At 38.4% G+C, this 27022-nt stretch overlaps 1 protein-coding gene across 1 annotated transcript in view; it reads left to right on the top strand.

The window, feature by feature from the left end:
- suclg2 (succinate-CoA ligase GDP-forming subunit beta) overlaps positions 1-27022 on the top strand; it is a 131212-nt gene that overhangs the window by 19047 nt on the left and 85143 nt on the right. Inside the window, exon 2 of the mRNA XM_056252827.1 lies at positions 2016-2157. Coding sequence (XP_056108802.1) covers positions 2016-2157 — 142 coding nt within the window. The remainder of the gene's footprint in view (positions 1-2015; positions 2158-27022) is intronic.

The following is a 27022-nucleotide window of genomic DNA, read 5'->3' as shown; positions in this document are numbered from 1 at the left end:
ATTAAGTTAGTGAGTGGTTGGAGGCTTACAAACTTTTACAAAGCTTACAAAACAGCTTGTAAACAATATGCCACATACAGTAATGTCACATTTATACCTATGCCCATAGCTGTCAACTAAAAAAATAACTCTAGAGCGGAAGTCCACATTGTGCTGTATAAATGCACATTACATTTTCCTTGTATTGTTACTTAACTGTTAGTGATGATGTCTCATTATGTTTGAATAAGTATGCACTTCTGAGTGCACGCTTCCCCGGTGTTCTTCCACAGCCTGCCAACTTTGGTGGCCACCTTCATTATTCTCCATGGAGACACGTAGACGCTCAATTAGTAGAAGCCATAGAGAGTTGTTCCAAATAATGAGGTACTTGACTGGATTTAACACTGTGCTGCTCTGATAACCTGTTTTACTCATTCTACAGTGGTGAATAATGGGGAATTGTCTATTTAATGAGTGTCTTATGGGTTGTTAACTACACATTGAATACTCATCAAAGGACGTGGTCTTGAATATGTGTGAATATTAACCTAGTGCTGAGCTGCAATGATTAGAAATCTTAGCCTGAATGGAAGCCAAGACATGAATAAAGAGACGAGACTTGAAGCCGCTTTATTACAGTGGATGTCTGTTGTGAAATGACTTCAAAGATGTGCTTGAAAAAAATGAATTCAATAAACCTGTTTGACGTAGTCATGGTAATGGCAGAACAGAATGACGCTATATCCTGTGTGTCCATGTATTTTGCTGGGCAATGATAATTGTGACTGCACTTTTAGGGGCTGATACACAATATTGTTTTCAACTAAATACTGCAAACTTTTTAGGCGTTTTGGCCGTTCATTTACACGACAATGACGTTTTGGGAGGCTGAAAATGCAAATGGTTTTCAAAGTGCACGTTTGTGAAAACGATGCCGTAATTGCCAAATTTGTGAAAACAGTGATGTCATGCACATGTGTATTACTGTTCATATAGGCAAAAACGTTTCAGTTTTTAAATGCATCATTGTTGTGTAAACGTACTCTTAGACACTTGGTTTGTATCCATCAAATTCCAAAAACAAACAAGCAATACAAATATTACTATATAATAATAATAATAATAATAATAGTGTAATAAAAATTATATTCTCTAATAGAATCTACACAATTATGTAATATATTAAAAACATTTCTTTGTTGAACTTTGATAACTAAATCGTAAAATTGTAAAAATTCCAAAAACAAACAAGCAAAATAAAATAAAATGTAAAAAAATTACTGTGTAATAATACTGTAATAAAAATGTAATAATGACATTCTCAAATAGAATCTACGCAATTATGTAATATTATAAACATTTCTTTGTTGAACTTTGATAACTTAATCGCAAAATTGTACAAAAATAAATAAACAAGCTAAATCAAATGAGTTTTTAAAATATTACCATATAATAATAATAATAGTGTAATAAAATATAATAAAAATAATATTCTTGAATAGAAGCTACACAATTATGTCGTATATTAAAAAAACATTTCTTTGTTGTCGATAACTAAATCGTAAAATTTCAAAAACAAACAAGCAAAATTAAATTTAACTGTAAAAATATTACTATATAATAAAAATAATAAAAAATGCAAGACAAATAATAAAACTGTTATTTAATAGAATCTACACAATAATGTTATATATACCGGTATTAAAAAAAATCTCTGTTGAACTTTGATTTATTAAATTGTCATGTATCGTTACTACATATGACAGAACAGACGCTTCCCTTCAAGCTCCTTTGATCGAAAGGTTCATATCATATATTTTATTTAAATAGTCGAAAGGCGTGGTCGCATTAGCATGCCTAGAAAAAGGTCCATAGTCCACTATCAGTAGTGTAGTGATGCATGAAGCACCGCTCACAAAAAAGTCACATTCAAACCAAGCGGCATTATGTTGGTCAACACATCGAATTCACATATCATATATTTTATTGACGACGGCCCTGTTAATGAAACCATACTCTGTGTGTGTTTTTAGCTTGCGAGGCTGAGCCCCAGAAGATGGCTGAACCTGCAGGAGTACCAGAGCAAGAAGCTGATGCAGGACAGTGGCGTGACCGTACAGCGGTTCTTTGTGGCTGACACCGCCTCTGAAGCCCTGGAGGCCGCCAAGAGACTCAGTAAGTGTCCTCCTCATTACAAACAGCTCGCTAGTAAGTGTCTAGAATGTAGAGCTGTTGTCCCTCTAATAGATTTCAGTGTCAGCAATGTGATTGCATGAGTAACACTTCATTGATAACATGCTAATGAGGTAATGGTTATTTGTTAACTCGATCGGTGCTTGTATGCAAGATCTGGCCTCCCACGCAGTGAGCTGGGGCATGAGGGCTAGAATTAACCAATGAGAACGCAGAACACAAATTTCATTGATGTTTATGCTTTTATTCTGGTGGACATGCCTTCAAGGGTCAACAAAACAGAAGGTCTCTTATTTATTCTGCTTCTCTTTTGTTTTACATGGTTTGTTGCTCCCACGATGTGTTATCCATGCATGCTCATGTTTGTTTTCTTTCATGCCTTTTTATTGTGAGCTTCTGTTTCTAGAGACAAGCACATTTTGTATGTGGCATATCAGTTGATGACCGCAATGGGCCCTATTTTAACGATCTAAGCGCACTTTTGTTAGTTTAAATCCACTTTTGCTAGTTTAACGATGGGAAAAATGGTCGGCGTGGTCTAAAAGGGTTGTTTCTATTCTCTTAATGAGTAATGGGTGTGTTTTAGGCATAATGTGCAATAAACCAATCAGAGTCTCAGCTCCCATTTCCTTTAAAATCCAGTTACGCTCGCGCCATGGCGGATTTGCTATTTACATGGCGGAATTTGAAAGTGGAAAAACTAGAGATGCACCGATTACAATTTTCTAGGCCGATTCCGATTTTTCTTGAGTTTGACCTGCCGATACCGATTTTAGCCGATTCCGATTTCCTTTTTTTAAACCACTTTACAGCACACACAAATATTTATTTTCTATCTTCTCTTTAATAGAACATTTTGCATAGAACATTTTTTTTAACAGATAATCGCTATAGAATAGGACTATATAAATTACTCCTGGTGTGGGAAATCCACACAAATCTTAAGTGCAGTGTTATGGAAGAACCATTTCCTTTTCACATCCAATATCCAACTAAAAAAATTTTATATATTTAGCAAACTAAACTTTTGTATGAAAACAGGTAATGGCAATAAAATAATATATAAATAACAAATAAAAATAAAATAAATATAGCCTACCCTTGCAGTATATATTTCTCAACACACACACACACACACACACACACACACACACACACACACACACACACACACACACACACACACACACACACACACAAGCCTATTGCAATCACTTGTACATCAATGGCAATTTCTCAAACTGTTTTTCTCTCTGACACATGTCCAGCCAGGCTAAACAGGACAAGTGGAGCATGTGCAGAGAAACGATTGGGAATAAAAACAAGTTGTTTTCTATAAATATTTTTGAGTCTTAATTTTCTTTTCTGACATAGCCTGGCTACTTCTTGTTAAAACACACCAGACGTGCAAATTCTGTGCATTTTGGACTCTTTTGGGGTGAAATCATATTTATTTTGTCCATCAAAAGTATGCTTTCACTTTAATTGAGCGCGAGCAGAATAGACTCTGCGCTGAAACCCGCGCTTCACTGTTGCTCACGCGAAGCTCCTGCTTGACGCTCACGCGCTGCTCCGGCTCCCGGTGTGAATGCACTCATTGATTAACATGCACGCCGAAGAGAAAAAAAACCCTGCTGCTCACGCTTGCGGTGTGAAACGGTCTAATTCACAAGGTTTCCTACATGTGTGTTCCGTGTGCACGTGTAATGCTGATGTTGCGCGATGTTAATCATGCGGCGCCCGAGTGCATTTGACCGGCATAAAATCGGCATGTCAGACTGACCGGCCGGTCGCCGATCATGGTCGATCACGTGAAAATCGGCCGATTCCGGTCACCAGCCGATCAATCGGTGCATCTCTAGGAAAAACTGAACGCTTCTCTAGCGAGGAAATGGATCGTGCCGAGATTGAAGCATGCACATCTATGGGATAAAGTGTACGCGTGTTGTGGAACCGCCTATAGGCGCCATTGACTTCAGACCATTGACTTTGATTTCAGTTGCCTCAAAATAGCAACGCGCCAACAATGCGCCTGAACACACCTCGTTTTCAGACCAGCACGCCCATGGGCGCACAAATGGGCACAAATGCATTTGTTATTCAAACAACGTGGGGCAGGACGTGAAAATGATAACTGCGTCGGGCTGAAACTAGCAAAAAACACTTGCGTCGCGCCTGGTGCTGCATCGCGCCGGGTGTATGATAGGGCCCTATGTCTGTGATGTACCGGTGCAGTCCGAGCTAAATCCAAGAGGTGAACTTATATCTGTTAGCCCCAGTCTTCTAAACCACATTCAGTTTCATGTGTGAGAGAAGCTGGATGCTTTCCAGAGGCTCACAGCTGTAATCTCCAGCTTATCTCACTGTACACAACAGGCTTTAGCGTTCCATGTCCAGCTTTTCGGCCTTTAATGTCTGTGATTAAATATTTACATTCAAATAGGGTTTGCTGTTCATAAGAGTCTGAATCCGAACAAGGTGCCGTCTTATATCAAACGTTGCGAGTGAGACAATGACATCTGTTTTTCCGACTCGATTTGGAACACGCTTCGATGGCATTTCCAACCCCTGCACATTGAGTGTTTCAGCCTGGTTCCTGTGGGATAGGGCAGGGCCCGGGCCCAGGTGACATGTACGAAGCGACCAAGCGAGACGTGAAGGATTTCTGTGACTTCAATAGTGCAGTGAGCTGTTCTCCCCAGTGCAGAGATGCCACCTCACAGTTGGGCCCACTTACCCATGCGGCAATTCAGCTGACAGCTCAATTTAAGCTCTGCGGTTTAGTGCTCCTCACCCACAGTAAAGATGCTTTTAAAGGTTTTTTTTTGTTTTTTGAGTTTCTTGCAATATGCCAAAGTGTTGAAAAGATGCTGCATCTTTATGCTCTTCCTGTTTTGGCTTGTTCGCCCGTCAGCTTTATTAGCATTATTGTCCTTTTTGACTTTTATTAGTGAGTTTATTAAGAATAAATGTTATTTATTTAAATTTGAAATAATAGTTTTAAACATTTGATTATTCTAAATTAATTTTAAGTATCAATGCAATACGTATTGTGCCGTGTTATTTTAGTAGTATTTATATGCTTGTATATATATTTATATTTATGTTATATATTTATTCATATTTTGAGATTTCATTTGAATTTTATTTCAAGGTTTAGCGCTTTTGTGATGTGCTTTTGTCATTTTTATTAGTTTTTTCTTAATATTTCTATTTAACTTTAATTTATTTTATTTTTAGTTATTTGCTTAAAATTAAACAAAATCAGACAATTACCAAGACAACATTTCTAATTTTACTTTTATTTTATTAATCAAAAACATTTTTTTTTTATAGTTTTAGTTAACAGCACCAATGTCTATATGACCACATTGGCCCTGTATTAAATTATAGTTCACCCAAAAAAAAATGTATTCAGGTCACTCATTTACTAATTTTCTCACCTTCATGTTGTTCAAAAACGGATGACTTTCTTTCATCCGTTCAACACAGAAGTAGATGTTCAGAAGAATGGTAACCCTGCTTTCTTCCATACAATGTAAGTGAATAGGGACCAAGTGCTTTCAAGTCCATAAAGCTTATCATTAAAGTTATCTTTAAAGCTGCATGACCCATTCGCTGTATTCAGAGTCTTCCGAATTTGATAGCTTTGTCTGAGAAACAAACACAAATTTGAGTCGTTATTCAGGAATTATTAAAATATTGCTTGACAGTCATGGTCACCATTCACTTCCACTGTATGGAAAAGATCAGCCCGGACACTGTGCTGAACATCTCCTTTTGTGTTCCACAGAAGATAGAAAGTCATACAGGTTTCAAAAGAAACAAGAGTGTGGAAATAAAGATTGCACTGTCAAATTTTAAGTAAGCTATGCCTTTAAGATAGTAGGAGGAATTCATTGTACTAGCTCGTAGCTCTGTTTTTCTGTGGAAGAAGAGTGGAGAAACAATTTTTTCATCCAGCACGTTAAAGGGAAAAAAAGGATGAAAAGACAAGTGACTGGGTGAATGTAAAAGGGGGTGGTGAGTTTCTCTGTTGACACTCTGCTTTACTTGTTGACTGACTGCAGGCTGTGACACTAATGATCCCACACCTGGTCCTAAAGTTGGTCCTGTGTTTGGCACTGATGGCGGGGGGGCTGCCCATTTTAAACAACCCCCTGTGCCGTTAAGTAATCTGACTGTCAAAGGGGGCAAGTCGGATGCTTCCTTCATCAGTCACCAACCGCCACTCGATTATGCAGCTCTGCTTGCTGCCAACACACACACGTGCACATTAACACACCCACACTAAGGAACAATGAGAGAGAAGACGAAAGATAAAGTGAGTGTGAAAGAGGGCAAGAAAGATAGAGGAGGGGTAAGATAGAGAAGACTGAAAGTGGGGTCACACAGCATAGCTAAAATATGCTGCCGCTGACTTCTGATTGGACGATAAGGTGGGAACTTTTAAAGAGACGGAACAATAAATCAAAGCGAGAACGGTTGCATAGCTCAACCGTAGAAAGACTCTCTCGCACTATCTCCACCGTGCTCTTGTCCTATTTAAGAGGAAGAGATCCACCCAAGATTGAAGGGTTGGGGAATTGGAGAGGTTCCTCATTTTTGGCTAGAAACCAAGAAGATTTCAACACCTGTAATCAAATGTGAATTCGCCTCAGAGAGGGGCTCTTTATATCTTTAAAAAATAAATACGACGCAGGTTCCAGTATAACCCCCATTCCCAGAACACCGTCTTCTGACATGAGAGGAAAATAAATGTTAATCATTACTTTCGCCGCCTTTCCATCCTGGTACTCGCAAACAGATATTTCCCAGCCAATGAGACCGCTGAATCATGTTGGCCTGCTTTGTTTCCACCGCAGGTCCTGTTGACAGATGCATCTGCTGGGTAAATATTGATGGATTTGTCCACTAGAATGTTCCAGAATGGTTTTCTCACTGTCTGCATTATTCAGAGCCACCAGGCCTGTGCAGCGAGAAGCATAGATGGATAAATATTTAACCCTTTCTTTGTCTAGATGACCGTTTGTTCAACAAATTCAGTCAGACATATCCCACTGTTCCTTTTCTCACACTAACTTTCTTCAGGTGTCTTTCCTCGCTTATTTATTCAGAAATTAGAACCTGTTTTAAATGACAGAGAGAGTTAGACTGACAATTAACAGGAGAGGGATGTGTTAATACAGAGAGGTATGAATATTCAAAATAAACCGCAATGGTTTATGCATGGCAGTCAAATCTCATGTGTCCTTATTAGAGAGGCAGCGACTTTCATATGTCAACCTACAACGGTATGCTGAATTACTCTGACATTCAACAACCCTGAGAAGAGAGGCTGAAGTATACATATGTGGAGCGGTTTTACATATATAGTTAGACTTGACTAGTTAAGACAACTTTGAGAAAAGATTCTGATTGTAGCTCTATTGAAACATTTGATGAAGGTGATACAAGTTACTGTCAAGCTATCCACTTCTAAGGGTGAGATCAAGAGTCTCATCGCTTTACTCGCAGCTGATTATATTTTCTTAACAGCTTTTTACATCATCTGGATTGAGGCTGTTATCAATCACAGCCACTGCTTTTGATCTTAGTGGAGAATAATTAAGAAGGTAGCTGTGTTTAAGCAATGGAGGCTCAAGGATGTTGCACCCATGTCCCATTTTCTATCATCACATGCTATATAATATTCCTCATCATTTTAGATAATATTTGCATTATTAAATTCATTATTTCAAATTATTAAATGATTATCAATAATATATTAATTTAACTTTTTAATCCGCATCAGTTGTGTCCAGTTGTGGTGAAACTGGTAGCTTTGGCTCTCCGAGGGCCTCAAAGCATCGATGCTTTCACACTTCTCTTCTCCAGGCTCTTCATCAGTGCATCATACCATATGTCTCTCCACAGACCCACTGCATACGCGCCATCTGCCGAGTCTTCCCTCGTTCCGAAAGCCTTCTCACTCTCGCCTTGTGTTCACTAGAAACTGACTAGCATTCCATAATGCCATATATTTGGTATTTGTTGTTCATATAATGGCTGTTTGTGTGTGTGTGTGTGGTGGTGTTTCATGTTTATTGCCCACTCTGGTAAACTTTTATAAAAAAAAAATCATGGATGATCCGTTATTAAATTTCTTGTGGATAACTTTACGTCCAATAAGCGGCACAACATTAAAATTCTATACTATTTTGTAAAAAAAAAAAAAAAAAAAGAATAAATAAATGTAACCATTATTGTAACAATATATTGTGCATTCCTAATGGTGTTACAAATATGTACACTACAGAATTTTAAGATTTTGAATAGTTTTGTTGAGCAAGGAACCATTAAATTGTAAAGTCAAGTGACAGTTAAATTAAATTAAAAGTGACAGTAAAGACAAGTATAATGTTCTAAAAGATTTGTATTTAAAAATAAATTGTTCTTTTGAACTTTCTATTCATGAAAAATAATGTATCAGTGTTTCCCCCCAAATATTAAGCTGCACAACGGTTTTCAACATTGATCAAAAATAAGAAATGTTTCTTGAGCATCAAATCAGCATATTAGAAAGATTTCTGAAGGATTGTGTGACACTAAAGACTGAAATTTCAGCTTTGCTATCAGATAAATAAATTACATTTTAAAATATATTAAAATATAAAACATTTTAATTATTGTAGAAATATTTCACAATATTGTTGTTTTTACAGTATTTTTGATCAAAGAAATGCAGCCTTGGTGAACATAAAATACTTCTTTCAAAAACATTAATAAATTGACCCCAAACTTTTGAAAGTATATAATTTATTTATTTACTTAGCCTTAATAGTAATAGTTCAAATGTTGTAGTACTTTAGTCCCTGCTTGTTACAAATGTTGTATGTGCGTTTGATTGGTCTAGCTTTTTAAAAATACTTAATGACTCATGTTTTCTCTTCATTATGTATGATAGCTTTTTTATTTCAGTTTTTCTCATTCTGTCATTCACTTTGAAAAGCTGTGACTTTCATAGAGCTGTTGGTTGGCTGGTCTTCTTGTATTCTCTGATCTGAGATAAAAGAGATTTGTGTTTTTTTCCCCCTTAAAAACAAAAGGACAGTGCTAATGGCGTCTAGTGCCTGTTGCCTGTCCAATAATAGCAACCTGACTATCCATATACTGTATATATATAATGTATGTATAAAATATTATTATTAAAAACAAAAATGCACTATTTTGCAAGAAAATCTATAGGAATCAATGACTAATGAATTTTGGCTCAAAAAAAAAAAAAAAAAAAATTACAGTAACACAGAAAGCTCCACATTTATGGATCATAAAGAATCGTAATTGGAGAAATGATTTGTGCAGTGGTTGTAAGAAATGCCTTTCAAATGATTGTACAAATACACACAAAGGGAATACAAGCTGCGTTTGAGGGAGCTCACAAATCAAAATGTAATTTCGGTTTGTTGACGGCTCGGCTGCGTTGATATTACACATGGCACATTATCATACCTCACGCCTGCAGACCTCACAGTGCTGCCAGCGTTCTACTAGCAGAAGCTGCCACACCATTATTTTGGTGATGTGGCTCTAAATTGCATGTTTTATTAGAGGTATTCTATGGTCCATTGAGCACCAAATTTAGAAGATGAAATGTAGCGTTTTTTTGTTCCCTTCATGTACTGAGTTTATTCCGCAGGTTTCATTTTCTTTCAGTTTTCCATATGCTATATAAAGTTGAAAACAGGTGCTTTCCAGTATTTATAAACCGATTTCATTGCGGCTTATAATGTGTAAATAGAGGTGATGGGTAAGTTAAAGGATTAGTTCACCTCAAAATGAACATTTCCTGATAATTTACTCACCCCAATGCCACCCAAGATGTTCATGTCTTTCTTTCTTCAGTGGAAAAGAAATTAAGTTTTTTGAGGAAAACATTTCAGGATTTTTCTCCATACAATGGACTTCAATTGCAACCAACATGTTGAAGTCCAAATCAATGCAGTTTCAAAGGGCTATGAAGTGCTTCAAAGGGCTCTGCACGATCCCAGCTGAGGAATAGGGTCTTATCTAGGGAAACGATCGGTCATTTAAAAAAATAAAATAAACATTTATATACTTTTTAACCACAATTGTTCGTCTTGTGTTGGTCTGCGACGCGCCAGGCATTACGTCATCACGTTGGAAAAGAAAATGACATCTCCTTTCTGACAAAACACACTTGAAGTCATACTTGTATGACTTTTTTTTCTCTGTGCAACACAAAAGAGTTATTGTCAAAATGTTAGAAAGCTGAATGAGACGATGGTCAGCTAGTCTAGAGCTTTTTAAACTGAGTACTACCATGATGGGCTTCTAGGGGGTTCATTGGAAATTTTAGAGGTAGATAAATGGTTTTGCAAAAAAATATTTGAGGACTGTCAAACTGGTTTGGAAGGATACCCTAGTGAAAAATAAATGTACTAAAACGTATTTGAAATACATTTTATTGTATGCTAAGTATACTACAAATACATTTACATAGTTATGTACTTAATATAAATACCTGGCAATTGTACTTTTGGGATACTAAATTGGTATACTTAAAGTCCCCCTGTAATCGATAATTGTATCCCTTAAAACTCATCTTTGATCATCAAATCACATTTAAACGTTTTTTACTTGGAATAAAAACCTTCATTCCATAACATATCTTGAATGTAACTCTACACCCTTGCCTCATTTAGTATACGTGGTTGATTTTGATATAGGTTTTTTTTCACTAGGGTATTTATTGTGAGAAGTGCTATACAAATAAATATAAATTGAATTAAAAATGTTTCTCTTCAAGTTTACACATCTAACATTATAGATTTATCCAGATATGTTTAATATTTTAATAATTTGTTTAGGCTTTGTACTATAACAATATACAAAAGCCAATCATTCAAGATGACCCAACTCAGAATATCATGCTTTTTTTTCACTCATTATAAGTGAAAGCATTCAATATTTAGCTGTCTTTGTTTCATTTGAGGATTTCTTGACATCAAAATGTTTGAGGAACCCTTAGACCATTATCCAGCAACCAGCTAGTTGATTTGTGAAGTTGATTTTTTTTTTTTTCGTTTTTTTTTTCTTCTTTTTGCAGCTGTGTTTTAATTAGCATCCTGCGCTTTAGATTTTAGTTTGCACAGTAATTAAATATTTTAATTAGCATGCTAATTAAAGCACTGCCACCTAAAACATCTATAAAAAAACAGAGGGGAAAATTATTCATCTATAGTCAGTTTTTGGATGACTAGTTGATTAGTCGGCCTTCGTGACCCAGCATTCCCAATTACCCTTAGTTTCTGTAGTGCAATAAAAAATAAAGATTTCTCATTTTGTTTAGACTGATTGATCATCATCCACCCAGTTTTTCCCAACATCTCCTGCTATGTGAAGCAGTTAAATCTGAGCAGTAGCCCTGCTCTTCACAGGGAACTGAAGGGAGACCAGGGACAAGACGGCGATGTTGATTGACGTGGACATGGATGTTGACAGCTTGTGGAGTGGAGAGAGTGGAATAAAGCGGCGAGCCAGCCGGAGGTCAGATACCAAACCCAGATTTACACACTCACTCCGACTCAATCACAGCCGGCCTGCCTCAGAACGAAGGCAGAGTTCTCTTCCCCTCTCTTCTTCTCCCCTGTTTGATATTGTGTTTGGACAATGAATCAGAAAGGGTAATGAAAGCCTCTCAGCTTCCCTGAGGAAACTTCACTCACTTAATTACTTCAGCCTCCTCTGGTGAGCTTGAAATATGCTTTTTGGGAGCCAGCGCAACCTCTCTTGGATTAATCTCCTTGCAAAATTGATGTTTACCATGCAAGCAAACCGAGTATAACCAATCTGTATCTTGTGAAACGGACAGTTGGTCATCTGTAGAATTACCTCGAAAACATTACATTTGAGGCAAGGCACGGTGAAGATTTTGTAAACCGTTTCAGTGCAACGCAGACCAATTAGTTTGCCTGGTGTTTATGTAGTTAAAGGAATAGTTCACTTACTTCATTTACTCGCCCTCATGTTGTTTCAAACCTGTATGAATTTCTTCTGCTGAACACAAAGGAAGATATTTTGAAGAATGTCGGTAACCAAACAGTTGATGGACCCCATTGACTTCCTTAGTATTTTTTTCTCTATGGAAGTTAATGGAGTACATCAACTGTTTGGTTGCCAACATTCTTCAAAATATCATATTTTGTGTTCAGCAGAAGAAAGAAATTTATACAGGTTTGAAACAACTTGATGGTGAGTAAATGATGAATAAATTTCCATTCCTATTCCTTTAACTAATTAGGCCTCTGTTTGATCGTCTAGAGACATTGAAAAATCACCTAAGCCTTGTAGGTAACTACTTTGGAAATAACATGTCAGTCAGCTAAAGTTATGAGTGAATGAGATTCAGCGAAGTCTGTGACATTTTGACAAGTCAGCGGAATCATTCTATGAAGCTATACCACTGCATAAATTCCCAGAATGCATCAGGACTGACAGGATTTCAGCATACAATGCTGTCATACAGGAAAGATGGATGGTGCATGGAATGTTCTTACCATCATCATTACCTACCTGGAACCCTGAGAAAACAACCATTCTTTTGCATTTTTCACCATAGTCACATATCATTTTCATTTAGTTTCACCTCTTTTTCTCGCCGAAAAGCACTCATACAAGCTTTATTATGCCTGTATTTGCGCCCGGTGTGATTCCATTTACGGTGGCTGATGAGGGTGGGTGAGATTTGAGGTAAGGTTAATGTGCCACGCTCAAGGGTACTGTGAACAGATTTGCCGTTTCCTGAAGCAGCAAAATGTTCTCGTCGCCAGATGTTGAAGCGGACAGGTGGAGAATGGAGGACGAGATGGCTATAGGAAGAGAGATGATGATGAAAATGTAGGAAAAATGCTTACAGATGGAGTCTGGAATGCTAATGTAACACAGGTTAAATAAAGTTAATTTAATTTAAACACAATTTAGTGATCTGTTCCCTTAATAAAAGTTGATAAGAGATGAAAAAAGTGAATAATATAAAAATGAATAAATATTCAAATTCATTCTAGATAAAAGCTCAGTGATCAACCAATGAGAGCTCTTTGTCATTTGAGTCATGGGTGTCGACGAGCATGCGCAATGACAGAAGAGACGAGCTTGATTGAGAAGAGCAGACGCAATCTGATCGTCGTGATCCGTTTCTATAAATCTTAGATTGAGAATCTGTGGAAAGAGTATGAGAAAGTCGAGATTTTATTAATTTGATGCATTCTGAATAAGAAGTCGATTGAATAGAGGAATACATTCTACCTGGTGAGTCAGTATCATATAATTAATGATAAAAAGACTGTATTACTTCATAATAAGATAGAATTACTGCTACTAAACCGTAAATTAGTTGCTGTGGACTGGTTATTTTCTCTTTAAATTGTATTTTGATCCGAGTAGTCATAAATGTCTGAAGTAAACCGCGTGGTCATTGTACATTGCAGTTCACCGACGCCATTTTATGATCACGCACGCCTGTAGTTGTGCCTGTGTGAGAGCAAAAGAAAAATCGATCACAAAGGTAAATAATTAGTTAATCAATTCTGTGAAAAAAATATATTTGTACTTTATGTTACTGGTTATCTGATTACTTCAGTTGAGCGGTTATAGTGAACCGCATGGTTATTATTTGTTCATTTCAGAGTTCACCGTCGCCATTGTTGGCCACGTGTCTGTATTAGAAAGAGAGCTATTGATTCAGAGGTAAATTAATGTGATTATATTATTTCATGAAGAAATGGTAATTGTAAATGTGTATTAGATGTTATTCTGTATCTTTGATGTGGAACTTATTTTGAAATGTACTAAATGAATGTACTGGTCTGTGATCAGGCCAGGTTTTTTTTCTCTCTCTCCTTTCGTTTTTCCGTTTTCTTTTCTTTTCTTTCTTCTTGATATCGTGGAGATGTGATGACTGCACGACCTTCTGTGACATCCTGTAGATTCCGTGTTTGATGGCGAGCCAACCCAGTCTTTAGAAAGGGAGAAGACATCACGTTGTGGAGAGGAGGCCGATATCCTTTCCTTGAGTTTCCAGTGCTACTCGTACTCGATCACAAATTTGATTTTAAGAACAATTTTTCTTCTTTTTTTTTGAGGGTCAACCACAATCCAGATTTGAGAGACATTGGGACTTTTACGTGAGACACTTAAGGGTCTCAAGAGAGAGAGATTATACTCTTTTCTGTTGCATCTTGTTTGTTATTTTCTATTTTCTTTCTGAGTGTTAAACTGACTATGTGAGTATATATATGAAAACACCGACAAGAGTGCACTCGAGGTGGGAATTTTCATAGTCAATCGTTTTGACTATTGTTTATGTGATTTTGTGATTTTACTTTCTTTTACTTGACAAATTTTCTATTTTTTATTTAAAGTGAAACCAATTATACTTCTAATCTTGTGTCTGTCTGTTACTTTTCATGACAACCCGCTGTCTCCTTAGCGATACCTAATCCTTCTGACGAAATTCAAATCTTATCTTTATTATAAAACTAAAGTAAAAAGAATATCTACTAAATTACTGCTAATAATTCAGACAAGTGCTACATAAACTTTGGCGAGCCAGCCAGGAGACAGCGCTGTTGTTGAGAACTAACAGCTACACATTTTATATCCCTTTTGCTTTCAAGCAAGCGACGATAATGGAGATTATTGAAGCTGAAGGGATTATTATCCCAAACTCCGTAATAGTTAGTGGTTTAACCGACGTTGCGAGTGATGATGAATTGTTTGATGCTCTGAAACGACACGGGTCGTTTGTCAAAACCGTGCGCATTGACGACAAAGAATCCGAGTTCTACCAAAACGTGATCGTTGAGTACAACAGTAATAAAGCGATGCAATCACTTGGACCAACATTGCCGTATACTCACCAGCTGTCAAGCGAACCCGGTGCTAAGTGCCATGTGAGAGCGTTAGCCAGTGTGTTTACACAGCAACTGGGTAGTAGCATAACAAAGTCCTACCTGGACAGATTAAAAGAAATAGCGGAACTGAGCGGAAACAACTTTGAGTCTATACTGAGTGAAATGCTGTCGCAAATGAGTGCTGACCTCCCACCAGAGCCCGCTGTTTCTGGTAGTACTGGTGGAAACACCTGTGAGAAACCATATTGGGCATCTCCTGATGGGAACTTCAACCCAATTCGTAATCCACCGAGTCAGATAGATGACGTAGCGTCACAACCTACTCCTATCGATTTGATTGAGCCGACCCTTCGCACGTCGTCCAAATTTCTCAACCCGCCCGAGGTCCAAAAACTAGTAGTTGAGCATGTTGTGCGGAGCAGTGAAATGGTTGCTCAAGGGCATGTACAGCCCAGGCTCAGAGTATTTTCAGGAAAATGCCCCAGGCCTGGCAACGAGGTAGATTACGACATTTGGCGTTCTAGTGTCGAATTCATTTTGAAAGATCCCTCTTTGTCCGATTTGCATGCGTCTAGGCGAATACTAGACAGTCTTTTGCCACCTGCGGCAGATGTTATAAAGCATCTGAATCCTGAATCTCCTCCTTCCGCTTACCTCCAGCTGTTAGACTCCGCTTTCGGGGCTGTGGAGGATGGGGATGAATTATTAGCCAAATTCATGAACACGTTGCAGGATGCGGGTGAAAGGCCGTCCACTTATCTGTACAGGCTACAGTCAGCTTTAAATGCAACTGTCAAAAGAGATGGTATCATCCCAGGAGAGGCAGATAGGCACCTTCTGAAGCAGTTTTGCAGGGGCTGCTGGGATAATGATTTAATCACCGAACTACGACTAGAGCAAAAGCGAAACAATCCTCCTTCCTTTGCACAGCTTCTGCTTATGCTTCGTACAGAGGAGGATAAACATACTGCGAAAGCAACTCGAATGAAGCAACACCTTGGGTCCTCTAAACAGAGAGCGTTTATGCACTCTCAGAAAGCGTGGGTTTCTGCTGAATTAGAACAAGACGAAGGTCCTAGAGTGAGCTCTCTTGAAACCGAAACGCGCGAGTTAAAGAAGCAGATTGTCAAACTTCAGAGTCAGTTAGCTAATCTCGCAGTCCGATCTAAATATCCAAAGAAAACCCCGTCGCGAGAGGTAGTCAACAAGCTTGCACCACCTGACCAAAGGAAGTCAGGGGCTGCTGCGAGTGTGGTTCCAGTCAACAGGAAGCCAACTGATAGACCTAGGCCGTGGTACTGTTTCACATGTGGTGAGGATGGCCACATTGCATCGTCTTGTAGTTCTGAGCCAAATCCCGAGCTTGTCGCCGCTAAACGTAGGCTGTTAAGAGAGAAACAGTTACAGTGGGAGTCACAGAATCTCCCTACTAGCTCTGATTTAAACTAGAGTCAGTTCCTGTCGTGGGCCATACAGGAACTGAGTTAAAGTCAAATGGTCCCATTGTAAATCGTGTCTTCAAGAAATGCCAAACTTCTAGGAAGCAGAATGCAAACCTACCTAAGGGCTTAGTTGGTGCTAGGTGTGTTGCCGAAGTCAGCATAGCTGGTAAGAAATGTCATTGTCTACTAGACACTGGATCCCAGGTCACGACTGTGCCTAAGTCTTTTTATGAACAACACCTCTCAGAGCAGCCGATTAACCCTCTTGACGATATATTAGAGGTAGAAGGCGCAAATGGGTTGTCCGTTCCGTACGAGGGTTACGTAAAGGTAGACATCACGTTCCCTGAAGAGTTTTTGGGTGTGACTATTGAAGTGGCCACGGTAGCTTTAGTTGTTCCAGATGTGAAGTCTCACGCTCAGCCGTTGATCTTAATAGGTACCAACGCTCTTGACATCCTTTATGAGCAGCAGTTACAAGCAGAATCCCAGAAGCACCAGCCATCTCTATTTGGGTATAGAGTGGTTTTGAAAACCCTTGAAACGAGGCGAAAGCAGAACACGAGTGGTGTTCTGGGTCATGTGAGATTAAGAGGCAACGTACCGGAGGTCATGTCCGCTGGTCAAACTGTCGTAGTGAAGGGTTCTGTTGCAGTACCAGGTGGGATAGATAAGCGTGTAGTGGTAGAACACCCGTCTGAATCCTCCTTGCCTGGTGGTGTGTTTGTGAAGCGCTGCTTACTTACCCCTTCTAGTAGTCAGTCTGTCTGGTTGCCTGTGGTACTAAAAAACGAAACAGAGCATGATATAACCATTCCCCCACGATGCATAATAGCAGAGCTGCATGCAGTTGAGTCCGTGCTTCCTCAGTCGAGTGTTTCCCCGGCTAGTGAGCACTTACCTACTCAGGGATCCAATTTCGCCTTGAATTTCGGTGAGTCCCCCGTGCCACAAGAATGGCGGGACCGCACCTCAGAAAAACTCAGAGAAATGTCTGATGTTTTCAGTCAGCACGATCTAGATTTTGGGCATACACAAAAAGTGAAACATCGTATACAACTTAATGATGAAACTCCCTTTAAACATAGGGCGCGACCGATCCATCCGCAAGATCTGGAAGCCGTCCGCAAACATCTGCGCGATCTTCTTGCGAGTAACGTTATCCGAGAGTCTGAGTCGTCCTTTTCTTCACCTATCGTAGTAGTGCGGAAGAAAAACGGAGATGTACGGTTGTGCATAGACTATAGGAAGTTAAACCTACAAACCGTTAAAGACGCATATGCATTACCCAATCTCGAGGAGACGTTTTCCGCCTTAACCGGATCAAAATGGTTCTCGGTACTCGACTTGAAATCTGGGTATTACCAGATAGAGGTGGAAGAAGCAGACAAACCTAAAACCGCCTTTGTCTGTCCCCTGGGGTTTTGGGAGTTTAATCGCATGCCTCAGGGGGTCACTAATGCCCCAAGTACTTTTCAGAGATTGATGGAGAAGTGTATGGAGGATATCAATCTCAGGGAAGTACTTGTATTCCTTGACGATCTAATCATATTTTCTGAAACTTTGGAAGAGCATGAAAGACGGCTGTTAAAAGTTCTTTCTCGGCTCAGAGAGTATGGGCTAAAACTCGCCCCTGAGAAATGTAAGTTCTTTCAGACGTCCGTTCGTTATTTAGGGCACATTGTGTCTGAGCACGGCGTTGAGACTGATCCGGAGAAAATACAAGCCTTAAAAACCTGGCCGAGTCCCAAAAACCTTAAGGAGTTAAGGTCGTTTTTGGGCTTTTCGGGGTATTATCGCCGTTTTATTAAGGATTACTCTAGGGTTGTGAAACCACTCACCGATCTGACCGTAGGGTATCCGCCGACTAGGAAAAGTGTTAAACGGAGTGAGAGTAAGGGTTCATACCATAACCCTAAAGATTCGTTCGGAGACCGTTGGACCCCACTTTGTGAGGAAGCGTTTCGGTCTGTTATCGACAACCTGACTACTGCGCCTGTGTTGGGTTTTGCTAACCCTAAACTTACCTACTTCCTGCATACAGATGCCAGCACCAAGGGTTTAGGAGCAGCCCTGTATCAGGAACAGGAAGGGAGGATGCGAGTCATTGCATATGCAAGTAGAGGGTTATCCCGCAGTGAGTCCAATTACCCGGCGCATAAGCTTGAGTTTCTTGCCCTTAAATGGGCAGTAACTGAAAAGTTTAGGGATTATTTGTATGGTAGCCAATTCACCGTCGTTACAGACAGTAACCCTTTAACGTATGTTCTAACCACGGCGAGACTAGATGCGACTAGCTACAGGTGGCTTGCTGCCCTTTCCACTTTTTCATTTAAGTTACAGTACAGAGCAGGCAAGTTAAATGCTGATGCTGATGGTCTATCAAGGCGACCGCAGGAACAATTGCCTGAAAATCCTCAATCGCAAAAAGAGTACGAACGAATTCAACAGTTTATGCAGAATCATCTCGCGGAAGCTGCAGATTCGTGTGACACCGCAAGTGACGTAGTTCAGGCGATATGTGAGAAGCATCTGGTCAGACCGCCAACGGACGTTGGGTCTGGTGCTGCTTTTGTTGAGTCTCTTGCACTTCACCCTGATGCAGTACCTGATAGTTACGCACAAGAAGGTGATTTAGAGGGGTTACCTGTTGTATCTTACCTGTCAGGGAACCTCTGTGACGAGCAAAGGGCAGATCCAGTCATTCGAGAAGTAGTGTCTTTCTTAGAGTCGGGAGAAAAGCCTCCGCCAACAGTCAGGAGGGAACTCCCAGATCTTCCTTTCTTTCTAAGAGAGTGGAACCGTCTTGAGTTAAAAGATGGGGTGCTTTATCGGAAGCGGCAAGTAGAGGAATTAGTTACTTACCAACTCGTGCTACCTGAGAAACTGAGGCCCTCTGTATTGAGCAGTTTGCATGACAGTATGGGTCATATGGGGGTAGAGAGAACTCTAGATTTAGTAAGGTCTCGTTTCTATTGGCCGAAGATGGCTGCGGAAGTAGAACAAAAGATCCGAACATGCGGTCGTTGTGTGAGGAGGAAATCATTGCCTCAAAAAGCTGCACCGCTGGTTAATATCCAAGCCACAAGACCTTTAGAGTTGGTCTGTATGGATTTTCTCTCATTAGAGCCGGACAAGAGTAACACGAGAGACATCTTGGTAATCACTGACTTCTTTACCAAATATGCTGTGGCAGTCCCCACACCCAACCAAAAGGCAAGGACGGTAGCAAAATGTCTTTGGGAAAATTTTGTTGTGCATTATGGGTTCCCCGAGCGTCTTCATAGCGACCAGGGCCGAGATTTTGAATCACGTACCATTAAAGAGCTCTGTGAAATGGCAGGTGTTAAAAAATCCCGAACCAGCCCTTATCATCCCAGGGGAAATCCGGTCGAACGCTTCAATAGGACCTTGCTCAGTATGATGGGTACCTTAGAAGAAAAGGACAAGGTTCGTTGGAGAGATTTTGTAAAACCTTTAGCTCATGCGTACAATTGCACGAAACATGAGGTCACTGGGTTCACTCCCTACGAATTGATGTTTGGACGTCAACCCAGGTTACCCGTCGACCTTGCTTTTGGGTTGCCGTATCAAGATGGTCTGCGACAGTCTCATTCCGAGTATGTCAAGCATCTAAAAACCAATCTGAAAGAGAGTTATTCGCTTGCGTCACGTGGTATGTCAAAAAGTGCAGAAAGAAACAAAGCTAGGTTTGACAAATCCGTAACTCATTGTTCTTTGGAGATTGGTGATCGAGTGTTAGTGAGGAACGTTAGGATACGCGGGAAGCACAAGTTAGCAGACAAGTGGGAGTCTGAGGTGTATGTTGTGGTGAGTCAGGCAGCTGAATTGCCAGTTTATACTGTTCGTCCAGAGAGAAAGGACGGTCCTCTGCGTACTCTTCACAGAGATCTGTTGCTCCCGTGTGGGTTTTTACCGTCTCCCGAAGTTGAACCACCCACTCTAAACAAATCCATCTCAAGACCTCGAACACGACAGAATCCTAAGGTTCCGTTAATTGATGACACTTCTCTCTCTGATCCTGAAGAAGGAAATTCGTATTGTGAGTACAGTCATACTCCAAATATAGAGACAGTACGGTTCTCTACAGTTCATGATATCTGTGCGGAAAAAGAGACCGTGAGCGCTGATTCTGCTGATACCTCAGCCGAACAAACTTTCTCAACCGGCGAAACTTTGCAGGGCGACCAGAGTAATAATTTACTTATTGAAGCCTTACCAGTCGGTAATCCTGATGAATACTTACCTTTCGATACACCTGGTGAACACTTACCTCTTAATGTTCCCGGTGTCCTTGAACAAAGTAACTTACCTGATAAGGGCCAAATCGATGCTGTAATGGGTAGTTCTGTTGATGAAGTTGAAGTAACCAGTGTTGTTGAAAGTTCAGATGTTCCTGTAAAAGCAGAACAACAATCAGAAGATGAGATAGACACCTTACCGAGGCGTTCTGTTAGACAGAGAGGAGAACCAGAGCGACTTACTTATTTTCAGCCAGGAAACCCATTAATATATGTGGTCCAATCTTTGTTCCAAGGTCTGAATTCGGCTTTTGTTAAATCTCTTGGTGGAGATGAAAATCTGAATGTCCTTCCCTTGCTGCCTAATGGTTTACACAGTGTGGTCACCAGTCAGCCAAGCAGAACATGCAAAGGGACTTGCATGAATTTAGGAGGGGAGAATGTAACACAGGTTAAATAAAGTTAATTTAATTTAAACACAATTTAGTGATCTGTTCCCTTAATAAAAGTTGATAAGAGATGAAAAAAGTGAATAATATAAAAATGAATAAATATTCAAATTCATTCTAGATAAAAGCTCAGTGATCAACCAATGAGAGCTCTTTGTCATTTGAGTCATGGGTGTCGACGAGCATGCGCAATGACAGAAGAGACGAGCTTGATTGAGAAGAGCAGACGCAATCTGATCGTCGTGATCCGTTTCTATAAATCTTAGATTGAGAATCTGTGGAAAGAGTATGAGAAAGTCGAGATTTTATTAATTTGATGCATTCTGAATAAGAAGTCGATTGAATAGAGGAATACATTCTACCTGGTGAGTCAGTATCATATAATTAATGATAAAAAGACTGTATTACTTCATAATAAGATAGAATTACTGCTACTAAACCGTAAATTAGTTGCTGTGGACTGGTTATTTTCTCTTTAAATTGTATTTTGATCCGAGTAGTCATAAATGTCTGAAGTAAACCGCGTGGTCATTGTACATTGCAGTTCACCGACGCCATTTTATGATCACGCACGCCTGTAGTTGTGCCTGTGTGAGAGCAAAAGAAAAATCGATCACAAAGGTAAATAATTAGTTAATCAATTCTGTGAAAAAAATATATTTGTACTTTATGTTACTGGTTATCTGATTACTTCAGTTGAGCGGTTATAGTGAACCGCATGGTTATTATTTGTTCATTTCAGAGTTCACCGTCGCCATTGTTGGCCACGTGTCTGTATTAGAAAGAGAGCTATTGATTCAGAGGTAAATTAATGTGATTATATTATTTCATGAAGAAATGGTAATTGTAAATGTGTATTAGATGTTATTCTGTATCTTTGATGTGGAACTTATTTTGAAATGTACTAAATGAATGTACTGGTCTGTGATCAGGCCAGGTTTTTTTTCTCTCTCTCCTTTCGTTTTTCCGTTTTCTTTTCTTTTCTTTCTTCTTGATATCGTGGAGATGTGATGACTGCACGACCTTCTGTGACATCCTGTAGATTCCGTGTTTGATGGCGAGCCAACCCAGTCTTTAGAAAGGGAGAAGACATCACGTTGTGGAGAGGAGGCCGATATCCTTTCCTTGAGTTTCCAGTGCTACTCGTACTCGATCACAAATTTGATTTTAAGAACAATTTTTCTTCTTTTTTTTTGAGGGTCAACCACAATCCAGATTTGAGAGACATTGGGACTTTTACGTGAGACACTTAAGGGTCTCAAGAGAGAGAGATTATACTCTTTTCTGTTGCATCTTGTTTGTTATTTTCTATTTTCTTTCTGAGTGTTAAACTGACTATGTGAGTATATATATGAAAACACCGACAAGAGTGCACTCGAGGTGGGAATTTTCATAGTCAATCGTTTTGACTATTGTTTATGTGATTTTGTGATTTTACTTTCTTTTACTTGACAAATTTTCTATTTTTTATTTAAAGTGAAACCAATTATACTTCTAATCTTGTGTCTGTCTGTTACTTTTCATGACAACCCGCTGTCTCCTTAGCGATACCTAATCCTTCTGACGAAATTCAAATCTTATCTTTATTATAAAACTAAAGTAAAAAGAATATCTACTAAATTACTGCTAATAATTCAGACAAGTGCTACACTAAGTATAGATTTTCTTTAGCGGCTGTGTGAGCCGGAGATAATCGTGAAAGCAGATTTGCGGTTCTGTCCTCACCAATGGATGTTTACTGTTTAAGAAGAATGTCTTGCATAACTTTAGTCACAAACTTTTTAAGTTTCTTCTCATCTAGATTATTTTGAGCTATTTATTATAGTGATTGCAAGGAAGCACTCTATTGACTTTAGCAGATTTATGCATACAATTTACAGTCTTTTTCTTCTGAAAAAACATACCAAAATTACTGATGACTCATCCTGCACTGCACAGATTTTTGTCCAATCAAATGCTAGTTATAAAACAAATCCCTCCCCGATACTATCTGCAGCTACTTGCAAGTAGCATATCACAGTTGATGGCTGTGAAGTTACTAAAGCCTACTGCCTATTTGTTTAAAAAAAAAAAAGGAAAGGAAAAGGAAATAAGGGAGACCTTTGAATATGTCCCGCCCAAACTTCCTGTTTAAACTCTTGTTAAATGACTTTAATGACTTAAACTCTTAAAAAAATTACTAACATCTCTCGTTGTCTTTTTGATAGAATTTTGGACTTCTTTTAAATTAATATTTTCAATTTCTCACGTTTTTTTAAAATGTATTTTTTTACTTTACCTTGCAAAGACAATGCTGTGTTTTATGACAACAGAATCAAAGCCTAAAACCTCACCTACAACTTTTAATATTAGTCTTTTTCTGCGTTCCAAGCACTATTTCCTTCAGGAAATTAAGCTTTTATGTGCTATATTTTAAAAGCACATTTCATTTCTTACATACTCGATGTTTTATCTCAAGAGTACAAAAAATAGGGCAGATAAAAATTTAGGGTCTTATTACATATAGTTTGCATACAGTACTCCTATAATGTGTAGTGTGTGCACACTCTTGTATATTCGGTTTACTTTAGAAAACTGCAAATTAAGGATCCACTTATTGAGATAATAAAACAAGATATACGTTAGCATAGTGTTTTTTTTTGTTTTTTTTTTCACTCTGTATTGTGATCTTGTGAAACGTAGTTTGAAAAACACGGCGGGTTCTTTACTTTGCCGCACATGGCAAGGCTCTAATGGAGGTGGGAGATGATTATGAAGTATTGTGATGACTGATGAGGAGCAGGTGGATGAATTTAACAAGAACTAAGCTGACTGATGGTGACAGCTGAAGTTGAATTAACACGCATGAAACTTGAGACAGAAGAAGTGGCCCTCTCTTATCAACCTCTCCTCTGTTTCCAAGCAGACGGGCATCATTAGACAGGAGTTAGAGCCGGATCATTGTTCCACTTTGACTTGTTTCTGTGTAGCCAGGAGCAGACGCTGATGTCTAGAGGTGGAAAACACTGCGGCTCGACGGCTCACACAGGTCAAGCACTCGAGTCTGAGCTGTGGTCTGTTTGTCATCCAACCACAAATTAGTTGGATTTAGGACACAGAAAGACAGTGTTTATATGTGTTTATAAGTTTTGTAGTTGTTTGCCTATTAGGACTGAGTATTGATTTTTATTTTCAAGGATTCGATTCAGATTATGTGTGTTGTTATAACTGTTATATTTGAACATCAATAAAAAGTAAAATGGTGAAATATTTTTACAGTTTAAAATAAGTTTTCTATTTCTATTTGAATAGTCTTCAGTGTCAGATGATCTTTCAGAAATCATTTTTATATGCTGATATGGAGCTAAAGAAAAGTAATTATTATTATTATCAATTAGGGATGCACAATATATCGGCCATAATGTTATTGTTATCGGCCCAATAAAAAATGTCCGATATATTAAAGCTGATAAATAATGGATTATTTCCTTCAGCTCAGACAATTCAGATGCGCACTGTTCATCATGATGGTTCTGAATTGCTTTAAATGCAATTGGAATCACTTCAAAAAAGGAAAATACAGTTAAGTGCAACATGTGCAGCACAAGTCTGTCATACATCAAATTATAATGAGAACATTATAATTGTGTGCTTGGGACATGGCTTTTAATGGTGAGACTTTTGTTTTTGTTATCAGGCTCTCAAAAATATATTTAAAAACTTGGATTTAGATTTATCGGACAATTTATTGGTTATCGGCTTTCAAAATAAAATAATTATCGGTTATCGTATCGGCCAAAATTTTCATATCGGTGCATCCATATTATCAATGTTGAAAACAGTTGTGCTGCTTACTATTTTTGTAGAAACCTTGAAACATTTTTATAAGGATACTTTGATGAATCGATAGTTTAGAATAACAGAATTTTTTTGAAATATGTTTTTTTATTACAATGTAAAAGTCTTTTTCACTTTTCATTAAATTAATCCGTCCTTGCTGAATAAAATAATTTATTTCAAAGAAGAATAATTCTTCCTCACCCCTAACTTTTGAACAGTAGTGTATATAGTAAAACATTTATTGATTATTTTGTGAATAACATGTCAGTAATAGGCATCCATCCGGCAATTTATCCGTCCATACGTCCGTCCAGCACCCTCAAAATGGACTTAGAGCATTTTACCAGCATTTTTGGGGGAAAACAACAGTTTTTGGTTCACGTATATCTGTTAAAAATATTGTTTTATCCAAGGACGGGACAATCTTGGGATGACTGCTGTAGTAGTAGGTGTGATCATGTATTCATAAAATTCATGTAATGTAACCTTATGTAACAACCACATCCAAACAATAGACTCACCTTAATAAAAAAAAAAAAAAAAAAAAAAAAAAAATACATCTAAATATATCTAAATTACTATTTGAAATCACAAATGTCTGATGTTAAATATTGTAACTCCGATGCCATTTAAAAAATCTATTTCTGTCTGAATAGTGCTGATGTTTTTGATGATGGTTTTCCTATAGCAACTAATGATGTTTTTCATTGCATGATTAAAAAGATTATAGTATTTGCTGTAATTGCAGTGACTGTTATGCACACAAAAGTACTTCCTATGACCCTGTTATTGTATGATAGGATGTTTCATTTTCTAATATTTGCCCTTTAGCGACACGTAATCTTCAGTAAACAGTACTTCTCTAACTCAGTCCTCCTGTTTAGTACGTTTCTCTTTGTCTCGACCCATTTTAAGGTCTTAAACACACATGAGGGATCTTGACTTCCCTCTGTTTTCTCTCAGCTGTCTGAAACCGTACGGTCTTCCCTGAACCCCGCTCCACACCCCATTACCGCAGCCCCATTGCTCTCACTGAATATCAAACAACAGGACACCTCTGTGTCTCTTACCCTGCAGTCATGGCTACAGTTAGAGAGACATTAGGGACTGAAGACATAGGAAACCATGAAGCAGAAACGGCAGCCCGGCGCTCAACTACTGACTGTTGTCATTGCTATATAAGCTTTAAGTTCCTTTGAACTCATTAATGATGAATTGCAGGGCTGGGGGGTGGGATGTGTCTATATTACTGCAATTACTCCTGATGCCATACGAACTGTACAAACATATTTGGGGGTTTTCCTTACATGAGATGGGGCGAACAGTATGTTAGGGCAAGAAAATATTAGCTTTTCACTTCAGTAAGCAGTAGTTTATTTGTTTATTTTAAACTCTGGCTATAGGGCGAATTTTTAATACTTAATTTGTGGCTGCATTTTAAATGATGAAATGACAGTAATGCAAATTATACCCTGAATTAACAGAGTATGTTAATTTAGCATTCAGCTCAGTTAATTAATGAGATAATCAAACAGTGTACTGAACAAACACCATGTTGGACAATTTGTTTGTGAAGTCGACCTTTGTTGAGTTGGCACATTTAATGCTAGCTGGGAAGAAAACATTCGATTCATGTCATTAGATGTCTGATGTAATGCCACATTAGTAATATATGGTACAAGATGTGTTATATATTTGAATAAAATATTGACTATGAATACAGACTATATATATTATTGTTATAGGACATCTGTACAGTAGGTATTTAAAATACATTAAAATTCTCTTATTTAAAAAAAAAAAAAAAAAAATCTGAGGTATTAAATTTTGGGTTGGCAAAGATCCAAACTGTATATCTGAATGAGACGACACAAGACAATTAGAATGTGTTTTCCTAATGGTTTTTAATGACTAGTTTTTAGTTAAATAACTAAATAAATATATAAATAGATAAAGAAAGA

Source organism: Rhinichthys klamathensis, unplaced genomic scaffold, assembly GCF_029890125.1.
Source record: "Rhinichthys klamathensis goyatoka isolate OS25496 unplaced genomic scaffold, OSU_Roscu_1.1 h1tg000098l_1, whole genome shotgun sequence".
NCBI lineage: Eukaryota > Metazoa > Chordata > Actinopteri > Cypriniformes > Leuciscidae > Rhinichthys > Rhinichthys klamathensis.
The sequence above is the reverse complement of the archived record's forward strand: the minus strand, read 5'-3'. Positions and strand labels throughout refer to the sequence as shown.